The sequence below is a fragment of the Drosophila subpulchrella genome, unplaced genomic scaffold (genome assembly GCF_014743375.2).
Source record: "Drosophila subpulchrella strain 33 F10 #4 breed RU33 unplaced genomic scaffold, RU_Dsub_v1.1 Primary Assembly Seq36, whole genome shotgun sequence".
Lineage (NCBI taxonomy): Eukaryota > Metazoa > Arthropoda > Insecta > Diptera > Drosophilidae > Drosophila > Drosophila subpulchrella.
The window spans coordinates 754,984-765,905 of NW_023665582.1; the positions used below are offsets into that span (position 1 = coordinate 754,984).

The window sequence follows — 10,922 nt, forward strand, 5'->3', positions numbered from 1 at the left end:
TTGTACTAATTGGAGTATCTTTTTAGCAGAACCACCAGTAATACGATCTCCGACGACCTCTCCATTAGGACTCCGGACACCACCACCACCAGCCACTTGGCAGCTTAAGCGGAGCTGGAGCGGGTCTGGCTTCTATATGGAGGAGGAAAATAGGGCGCCCGCTAAGGAACAGTTGGAGAAGCCGTAGCCAGCCACTGTCAGGATGCTGGGCGACTTCCTGCAGCATCAGCGGATCAACCCCGTTCCCAATCCGGCTCCCACTTCCTCAAGGTCCAATATGCTTATTGGGACTCGGTGCTGGACTGCGGTGGAGCGGGAAAGTTGGCGAAGCATGGGACGAGAAGGAAGCTTCAAACTACTAATTTACATAAATAAAAACATTCGTTGAATATTCCATTTATTTTTATTTTAAATTCTTTGTGTACCAGCAGACTCCTCCTTTTTAAATTTCTTCAATTGATTTGTTTTCCGTTTGGCAACAAACCCAGCATTGTGGGTAAACTTTGAAAACTTCAGTCACACCATAGAGTAATAAACTTATAGAGACACCATTTGCTCTGCCCGAACCTCTGCCCAACCTCTGCTAAGAGCCAATTCAAGGCCAAGTTTGAAGCTAACTTCGGTTTTTCACCACACCCAACAAGTGCAAAGCAACAGCAAGTGTTTAGGATTAATTACAAAAACAAAACAGTGAGTAAGAGCGGTGCAGATATATAATTTCCCATAAAACTCACCATGAAACATCGATGTTTTCCGTAATTTTATTATAAAATATAATTTTAAAAATATTGATGGAATTTGTATTAAAACTAGAAAAGCCATTAATTTATTCAAGTAATATGCTAAGAAATAAAAAAAAAAACAAAAATTCAGTCCATTGAGATCATCTTAGATTCTAAAGGGATTACTTTGACAGCTTTGATAATTTTTGTCAACAATCATAAGTTGGTCAACGATACCGGACTTCAACCGGGTACGGCGATCTGATATTCAAGAACTTATCCATCGCTGAAATTTTAAGCAGCGTCGCGCCTACACTACCAATATTACTTCCTATAGTTGCAAGTAAATAATTAAACATTATTATTAACACAATAGGAAAAACGTAACAAATTACAAACCTTTAGCGTGCTTTTGTTCTTCTTCTTCATTGAACTGTGAGGGCCCTAGAAACATCGATGGTCAAAAAAAAACATCGATGTTTTTAGAAATTTTAAAAACATCGATGCATCGATGTTTCTAATCTAACCTCTAATGAGCACATCCTTCTACCTGGTTACAATCATAGAGTAAGAATCTATATAGAGGCGCCAATATCTCTGCCGCTTTTTTTTGGGACTTTGCCAATGATGCCACCTAGGCGAAAACAGATAATTTCCCGAGCTTTTTGAAAGTTCGATGGAACTTGTAATTCCATCCCGTGCTGAGTTTTATGGGAAATTATATATCTGTACCGCTCTTACTCACTGTTTTGTTTTTGTTATTAATCCTCAACACTATTGCTGTTGCTTCGCACTTGTTGGGTGTGGTGAAAAACCGAAGTTAGCTTCAAACTTGGCCTTGAATTGGCTCTTAGCAGAGGTTCGGGCAGAGCAAATGGTGTCTATATAGTTTATTACTCTATGTTACAAACTTTTCGATTAATAAAAAACAACTTTTTAATCTACGATTCACTTGAAATCTCAGAAAACTTTTCTGAGAAAAGTGCTTGTGGAAAAATTCTGACGACGAAACGATATCAAAATCTTTGAGAAAACCAAATCATGCAATAGCCAAACCAATTTTTATGAAAACGCAAAAACAATGTGTAAATCAGAGCTCAAATTTTTTTGGGGATTTCACAATTTTGTTTAAATAAGTTGGTAATTGCAGTTTCAGTTTTATTCAAATATTGGCTTGATTTTTGATTTATTTAATATAAACTTACATGTACATACATAAATTATATTTAAATACATTCTATTTTAAAACTGATATATTAGAATTATTGTTGCATATACATGTGTATATATAAATATTAGGGCGGGTCGATTTGTGTGGGCCCAACAAAAGATATAAATCGTAGAGGTGAACGTGATCTATGGACAGTTCTAAGTAATCTGTCTTAAAAATCAGGTTTCCCCTCCACATTTACAAGAGAAAAATAGCCGGTATTTGATAAAAAATAACTTAAATTTGATACATTGATATCGACGTGAAAAACATAATAAACCGATTTGGCGGACCGCAATCAATGGACAACTCAATGTTACATTGCCAAAAAAAACAATATGCCTAAAGTCACGTTTGACCTTCTGCATTAGCAAGAGAAATATACAGATTTTTCGATTTTTTTTGAGAAAAATATAGTTGTCGCTAAAGAATTATCAATTTTAATTTCTCGCCTTTGTTCAAGTTCTTAGGTTAGGTTAGATTATCTGTAATGGCTACAATATTTTTATCAAAAAGAAAAAGAGTATTTTATTTTGCAATTGAAGAGGGTCAAAAGTGGTTTTTGACACAGTTTCTTGGGAAATATTGTTTAGAATTTCCCCTAGTTTATGTTCCACCCAAGCTATTTTTTTTTCGCGTCCATACCAAATTTAAAGTTCAAGACCACTGATATTTTTTTATCAAAAGAAGTATTTTTTGTCTTGCAAAAGCTGAGGATCAAACACAGTTTTCTTGGCAATATTGCTTAGAGTTGTCCATAGATTACGTTCCCCCTATGATTTAAAGGTTTTCAGTCCATGGAAATATTTACGGGGATATAAGGAATAATTAAGGGAATTAATTTATCCCTTGTTAAAATTGTGCTCTCTAAAGCATTTTTTCAATGTCGTTGCTTAGAATATCTATAATGGATACTTTGATGTTTTTCTCGAATATTGAGAAAACCGTATTTTCCTTTGTAATTGTCGATTGTTAAACGTAGATTTAGACACAGTTTCTTGGGAAATATTGCTTACAGTTGCCCCTTGTTTTATGTTCAACCCACACGATTTATAATTTTTTTTGGTTCCATTAAAACAATGGTCAAATTCAAGGCTACTGAGAAAGTTTTAAACAAAAAAATCAATATTTTTATATTCGAATTTTAAATGCGGAGGGTCAAACGTGACTATCAAGACAGTTTCTTTTGCCAAATTACTTAGACTTGTTCATAGATTACGTTCCCAATACGATCTATCACTTTTTTTTTGCCCATTCAAATCGACCCGCCCTAACAAATACATATGTAAATGTTTACATATACTTAGATGTGAATATAAATATAAAAATTTATATTTTATATGTATATATATGTATATACATAAGTATATGTGTGTATATATATATATATATACATATATATATATATATGTACATATATATACATATACAGGGGTGGTCAAAAGTATTTTCACAAAACAATAGTTAATATACTCATCATTTGAACTTACTTCTTGTTAACTTTGGAATCAATGGAAAGGTAATTTAAATGCCGGTTGAATGATACAAAACATTTCTTAACCCATTCAGTTCAGTACTTATTGAAAAGGACGAATTTGTGTAAACATCTACTTTTTGAACTTTTTTCCTCGTCTTGAAAACTTACATTTTTTGATGCAAAAACTTTCTTCACACAAAAATAATAGTAACTGCAAAAAGAATTTTTCAAAAATCATTTTGCTTAATTTTTTATATTTTGAAGGTGACAATGTCGGAAAAAATTTGTATGAAAAAGATAAAAATATGGCTCAAATGCATGTTTCTAAGCATTTTCTAAAAATCATAAAAAATAAAAGCAAACTGATTTTTGAAAAATTCTTTTTGCAGTTACTAATATTTTTGATTGAAGAAACTTTTTGCATCCAAAAATTTAAGTTCTCAAGTCAAGGAAAAAAGTTTAAAAAGTAGATGTTTTCACAAATTCGTTCTTTTCAATAAGTACTGAATGGGCTAAGAAATGTATTGTATCATTCTCAAACGGCATTTAAATTACCTTTCCATTGATGCCAAAGCTAACAATTAAGTTCAAATTATGAGTATATTTAACTTTTGTTTTGTGAAAATACTTTTAACCACCCTTGTATATATATGTATATATACATATAGTTATATAAATACATACATATATAAATGTATATATACATATAGCTATATATACATATAGTTATATAAATATATACATATATTTATATATATATATATATAAATATATATATATATATATATAAATATATATATATATATATATAAATATATATATATATAAATATATATATATATAAATATATATATATATAAATATATATATATATAAATATATATATATATAAATATTTACTTATACTTATACATATAAATAAATATACTTATATATAGTATATGAACTTTGCTGTGCATATTCTTACAAATCGGGTTCATTCCTCTCGCCACCATCGTCTTAATATTTCTTTAACTAAACCTACAATTTATGTAAGGAAGTAGTCTATAACGTAACACTTAAATGTACTAAAATTATTTATATGTAATTATTTTTTACATTTACTAAATAAATTAGGTTCATTCGTTTGTTTAACGTTAAAAGCATGTTTGGATTTTGCCCAATGTTGGTGTCTACAGAAAAGCTGGAGTAAAAGAAATATGCGATGCATAGTTTGTAGTCTAAACGATGGAGAATCGTTGGTCTACCCCTTCAATATCTCTCTGGAGAGAAAGCTGCCCTCCGTGTTGTTTCTGGGGCTGGTATGGCCGGTGGAGGCAACTGATAGTAGCAGCTTTCGTTAAGCGGCTGTGAAGGGTACGCTCCGATGTCATAGTCCGACGAACGCTCCTGCTCAGCCGACTCAACCGCCGCCTCACTAAATTGTATTGGTGTTATCTATAACCCGCCAATGATCACCTCCTGTTGGGCTTCGTCATCCATGTCGGGAATCTCCTGCTTGTGCACCATCATACCATCACTATTTGTTTGGCGCGGAGCTGTTTGGCCGTACTTTTGGTGTATGCCGCGGTGGCGTTTAAGCGCGAAACGATCTGCAAACGCCGCTGAGCAAATCTCGCACTTGTAGGGCTTCTCACCAGAATGCACCTTTGCATGGTTCTTAAGGTGCGCCGCTTGAGAAAAAGCCGAGCCGCAAATTTCACACTTGTACGGCTTCTCGCCCGTGTGAATACGCCGATGGTTCCAAAGAGTAGCGTGGCGAGCAAATCCTTTATCGCACACCCCGCACACGTAAGGTCGTTCGCCGCTGTGCGTGCGTTCATGATTCTTTAGATGGGGCGACTGTGAGAACTGCATGCCACATGTCTGACATCTACGTAATAAACAAAAAAAAATTTAGTGCGAAAAACAAATTAAAAAAAAATTAGAGCGCCATTACTTATAAGGCTTTTCGCCTGTGTGAATACGCGCGTGGTTTTTCAAGTAAACGGCTTTTGCAAAGGCCAATCCGCAGATGCTGCACTTATAGTTCTTTTCGCCGCTGTGTAGTTTTTTGTGTGACCACAAACTTGAGTAACGTGAGAAAAGACCACCACATATATTGCAACTGAAGGGTTTCGACGGATTCCTGCAGGACAAACACCTTGGTTATGTTAGCGTAGGATTGGGATGCAATGAAATTGAATGCTCACTCAGTTTTGACGGTAACAGATTGCTTTACCGATCCACCCGATCCACTGTGTCCGGCGTTCTGCCCCACCAGTACAACGCCAGAGCCATTGCACTTCTGACACTTTGTCATCTGCTGGGAACTCCGCTTTTTTACTGGGTGATGGCCAGACCCACTGCTTGGTTCCCGTTTAGGCGTCGTACCGCCTGTCTGCGCAGCTACAATTTGCTGTAGCTGTGCTTGGGCCTGAGGTGTGGTTGATATGATCTGCACGGGATGTGCCATTTGACCTGCACATAAGGAAGGTTTTTTTTTTTTTTCATGTATTTTTAACTCTACAATTACCGTCCTGTGCCACAAAGAGCTGTTGTTGTTGATGTGCCGCTTGTTCCGCCTGTATGCAAGACTCACAACGCACCTGCTTTGGTACTTTGCGTTTGGGCTGCTGATGTACGGAGTTTCCGCAGATTATGCACTTGTTCGCCTTGGATTCGTGCTGTTGCTGTTGCATTACTGATTGCTGGACTGGCTCCAGCGTGTCCGAAGACACTATCTGTATCTGGCCCATTTGTCCATTGCCAATGATGTTCTGTGCCTGCACCAGACCCTGGGCGCTTACCACGGCTATCGAGTCGCTGCCCGCTTGCTGGGCGTTGTGCTGCTGTTGTTGTTGTTGCTGATGCTGTTCCCCCTCTGTGTGCATCCGCTTGTGGGCGTTGAGAAGGGCCAGGTGGGGAAACATATCCGAGCAGACATCACACTTGAAGCTGATGTTGGATATGGTGTTCTGTAACGGAGAATGACATTAGGCTCTGGCAAACTTTAAGTAGTACTATTACTCACGGCTGATATTGGCTTGTTCTGATTAACGATCTGGATGCGGCCTTGGGCGTCTACCGTGGCTATGCCTAACGCTGCGCCCTGATTAAGTGGCATCCCATTGACCAGGGCGTAGTTGTAGCCGCCCACTGGCTGGGCTATGTAACACGTCTTGTCATCCGTGGTGGCCAGCTGCGCCAGATTGACAGTTCCGCCATTGCCCTACGGGGAGAAAAATGTGAGGTTATTTGTTACATCTTCATAAAAACAGAATATATTTAGCACTTACATTTGTCGTGTAATAGAAGGTAGGCTGCTGCTCCGCTTTTTGACCCTCAATTTTAGGCTGTTTAAGAATCGTGCCATCCGCCGTCTGGTACTGAATTGTAGCTGGTTGCCCATTAATAGCATTTGTGAAGATTATGTTTTTGGTGAGGTCTTCCATCACGCCTGCAAGTCACTAGAGCACACATATGCACTTTAATCAAACGCTTATTTATTTATTATGTTTACAACACTCAAAAATATGTCGCCCACTCTACCGTGTGAGCGAGCGAGATAAATATAGTGTAATCAAGTAACCAAAGGAAAAACGACCGATTAAAGATGGCGACGGTGAGACAAAATATATGTACATATGAAACAGAAAATGCATCCCCAACAATCGTCTGGCGCAATCCTTTTTGTTTTTGAGACACATTATGTAAATTAACTTCCAACGCCAATTTAAATTGTTAGAAATTACCTTTTACGCCAAAAACCCACACCAAATCAGTTGGGCCCGTCTTGCAAATGCAAGACAAGGTTTGGTTGCAAAAAACGATTTCTATTGAATTAGTTTTAATAAGTTTCTGACAAGTGCACTGATGAATGATAGCACAAAAACTATAAAAGTTCTTCTTCTCTAATGAATTCCACCACAGCAACTTTCTGCCCGTTTGTTTCTCAACGTGACAGAATAGGGAATTGTAATAGAGGTGCAGAAACATCAATGGAAACATCGATGCATCGATGTTTTTAAAATTTCTAAAAACATCGATGTTTTTTTTGGACCATCGATGTTTCTAGGGCCCTCACAGTTCAAAGAAGAAGAAGAACAAAAGTACGCTAAAGGTTTGTAATTTGTTACATTTTTCCTATTTTGTTAATAATAATGTTTAATTACTTACTTGCAACTATAGGAAGTAAAATTGGTGGTGTAGGCGCGACGCTGCTTAAAATTTCAGCGATGGATAAGTTCTTGAATATCAGATCGCCGTACCCGGTTGAAGTCCGGTATCGTTGAACAACTTATGATTGTTAAGCCTAGTACTCACATCGACGAAAACCGCGAGCTAACCATAGGAGTGAGCGAGAGGCAAACAGGCGGCTAAAGGTTTTCGTCGGGTCTGTTATTCAGCGCGGTACTCAGATAAGCTAAGGAAATACCAGAAAAATACCAAATTTCGGGAGTGAATTTTCGATGAACGCCGTTAGCTGCGACCCAAAGAATAAGAAATTTAATCTTTGGCGGTGTTCCTGCAGAAGCGGTGGGGAATTTAAAAACAAAAAATGGATGAAAAACACCCTAAACGACTAAAGGAGGTCAGTGCAGATGAAAAAAGAGGTCTAATCCAAGCTGTTGCCCATTGTTGTGGGACTTGACCGACAGGAAGCAATACCACAGCGGGGCAAATCCGCAGAATAGTTGAAGCGCTGGAGGAGATCCACTAGAGAATCCCAGTGGGAAGGAACATGGGACATCGCTCGATCGACCAGCTACTTGGCAGCTGGTGATAGAGCGGAGATAGAGGATACACCGGCTTCTATAGGGAGGAGGAAATAAGGTCGCCCGCTAAGGGACAGCTGGAGGAGCCATTACCAGCCATTATTGGCCAGCTCGGAGCTGGACTACAGATTGCGCGGGAAAGATGGGACGATCCGTGGGACGAGATGCTTTACATAACATTTACATAAATAAAAACATTCGTTAGATATATCATTTATTTTTATTTTAATTTCTTTGTGCACCAGCAGACTCTTCTTTTTTAAATTGCTCCAATTGATTCGTTTAGTCAACAAACCCAGCTGCTCGACAGTAAGACCATGCCACATGCATGGCGGGTGAACTTTGAAAACTTCGGTCACACGACAAAGAAAAAGATTTTTCGACTAGTAAAACTCTTAGCCGATCTGAGTACTAGGCTTTAACAAAAATTATCAAAGCTTTAAGCCTAGTACTCACATCGACGAAAACCGCGAGCTAACCATAGGAGTGAGCGAGAGGCAAACAGGCGGCTAAAGGTTTTCGTCGGGTCTGTTTTTCAGCGCGGTACTCAGATGAGCTAAGGAAATACCAGAAAAAATACCAGACTTCGAGAGTGAATTTTCGATGAACGCCGTTAGCTGCGGCCCAAAGAATAAGAAATTTAATTTTTGGCGGTGTTCGTGCAGAAGCGGTGGGGAATTCAAAAATTAAAAATGGAAGAAAAACGGCTAAAGGTCAGTGCAGATGAAAAAGGATGCCTAATCCAAGCTGTTGCCCATTATTGTGGGACTTGACCGACAGAAAGCAGTACCACAACAGGTCAAATCCGCAGAATAGTTGAAGCGCTGGAGGAGATTCATTAGAGAACCCCAGTCGGAAGGAACATGGGACATCGCTCGATCTCCGACGAGCTCCATTAGGGACTCCTCCTTCACCATCTACTTGGCAGCTGGTGATGGAGCGGAGATAGAGGATGCGCCGGCTTCTATAGGGAGGAGGAAATAAGGTCGCCCGCTAAGGGACAGCTGGAGGAGCTATCACCAGCCATTATTGGCCAGCTCGGTGCTGGACTACAGATGGCGCGGGAAAGATGGCGGAGCATCCGTGGGACGAGAAGGAAGCCTTTAACTTCTAATTTACATAAATAAAAACATTCGTTGAACATTCCATTTATTTTTATTTTCATTTCTTTATGCACCAGCAGACTCCCCTTTTTTAAATTGCTCCAATTGATTTGTTTTCCGTTTGACAACAAGCCCAGCTGCTTGACAGTAAGACCATGCCACATGCATGGCGGGTGAACTTTTAAAACTTCGGTCACACTACAAAGAATTAGATTTTTCGACTAGTGAAACTCTTAGCCGATCTGAGTACTAGGCTTTACAAAGTAATCCCTTTAGAATCTAATATGATCTCAATGGACTGAACTTTTGTTTTTATTTTTATTTCTTAGCATATTACTTGAATAAATTAATTGCTTTTCTAGTTTTAATACAAATTCCATCAATATTTTAAAAATTATATTTTATAATACAATTACGGAAAACATCGATGTTTCATCGATGTTTTTTGAAAAACATCGATGTCTGCAAAGATCGATGTTTCTGCACCTCTAAATTGTAATGTGAAATATATATCAGTATATCGATATTTTCTCACAAGCAATAAATGTTTTTATAGGCCTTTTACACGATCCAGCAACCAAATTCCGCTTTAGTAACTTTTTCTTCCCTATAAAATACACGTGCTAAAATGAGACGCTTCATCGGGAAAAATTCCGTATTTCAGAGTTAAATACTTTTTTGTATACGCTTGCACTGCAATGGCACCGTTATAAAGAATTTTTGTTGGTGCAGGACCAAGGAAAATTTCACACCGTGAAAAATTATTGCTATGCAAGAAAACTGTTTCACGAAAACATACATTATTTATATGAAGAAAAAGCCATTTGAAGGTGAATTTATTTTACAAATTCGGACAAAATTATCATGGAATCTTTATGCGAAGCAGAACAGGATTGCAACAGCGATTTTAAGTGGCAGTGTTCAGAGGCTATTAAACGCAAATTTGTCACAAATTGATTTAAAATAGGGAAGGACGCTATAGTCGAGTACCTCGCTATCAGATACCCGTTACTCAGCTAAAAGGACCAAAGGGGAAATATATATATGCTAGCAGCAAAGCGAGATCTCGATATAAGGTAATGTGCGCGGCAGATAGGGCGTGGCAAACTTTTTAGGGTCAATCGATAGATGTTACCGGGACTAATATATTTCAGTTAAAATTTATTTCTAGCATGCAAATTGTGGACGTTACAGTGTTTGGGGTTTTATGGGCGTATCAATTTTTTTTTAGGTCAATCGATAAGTATTAACGAGACTAATAGATTTCAGTTAAAATTTGTTATCTAGCATGAAAATTGTGAGCGCCACAGGCTTGGGCGGCTTACAAACTTGCGCTGCGTACAGGGCTACGGAATCTAAGTTTGAAATCCCAAGTCTCTATCTTTGATAGATTCCGAGATATCCGTGTTCATACTTACGATTTCTTGAAGTTTGTGGACGTTAACGTAGGCCTGGTGTTGGTATTGATGAAAGCAATACATTTCAGTTAAAATTTTTATTCCAGCACCAAAACTGTAGAAGCCACAGTTTTCGGCGGTTTGTGGCCATTAGAGTGGGCGTGGCACCCTACTAAATCAAACTTGAGCTGCACAAGAAGCTCGGGAATCTGCATGCCTAATCCTAATAACCTAGCTTTTAAAGTATCCGAGATCT

At 38.0% G+C, this 10,922-nt stretch overlaps 1 protein-coding gene across 3 annotated transcripts; it reads right to left on the reverse strand.

Moving 5' to 3' along the window:
- Nucleotides 1–4,472: 4,472 nt before the first annotated feature.
- On the reverse strand, nucleotides 4,473–7,351 carry LOC119561746 (zinc finger protein 616). 3 transcript variants are annotated; one of them, XM_037875225.1, is made up of 7 exons: nucleotides 7,144–7,351; nucleotides 6,688–6,848; nucleotides 6,423–6,620; nucleotides 5,925–6,366; nucleotides 5,602–5,869; nucleotides 5,349–5,552; nucleotides 4,473–5,282 (listed from the first exon to the last, which is right to left on the reverse strand). In XM_037875225.1, exons 2-7 carry the CDS (start codon nucleotides 6,841–6,843, stop codon nucleotides 4,847–4,849), a joined length of 1,704 nt encoding a protein of 567 aa, XP_037731153.1. In that variant the 5' UTR covers nucleotides 6,844–6,848; nucleotides 7,144–7,351; the 3' UTR covers nucleotides 4,473–4,846. The 3 variants fall into 3 exon arrangements, with proteins under 3 accessions (XP_037731153.1, XP_037731155.1, XP_037731154.1); XM_037875227.1 differs by having other exon boundaries at nucleotides 6,688–6,858; nucleotides 7,144–7,350; XM_037875226.1 differs by having other exon boundaries at nucleotides 5,349–5,537; nucleotides 7,144–7,349.
- Between the last annotated feature and the right edge of the window lie 3,571 nt (nucleotides 7,352–10,922).

Coding starts and splice junctions, on each gene's coding strand:
- LOC119561746 (XM_037875225.1), bottom strand. CDS start 6,843: ATGGAAGACCTCACCAAAAACATAATCTTCACAAATGCTATTAATGGG. Junction 6,621..6,687: donor CCTTCTATTACACGACAAAT/GTAAGTGCTAAA, acceptor TTCTCCCCGTAG/GGCAATGGCGGAACTGTCAA. Junction 6,367..6,422: donor AGAACAAGCCAATATCAGCC/GTGAGTAATAGT, acceptor TCTCCGTTACAG/AACACCATATCCAACATCAG.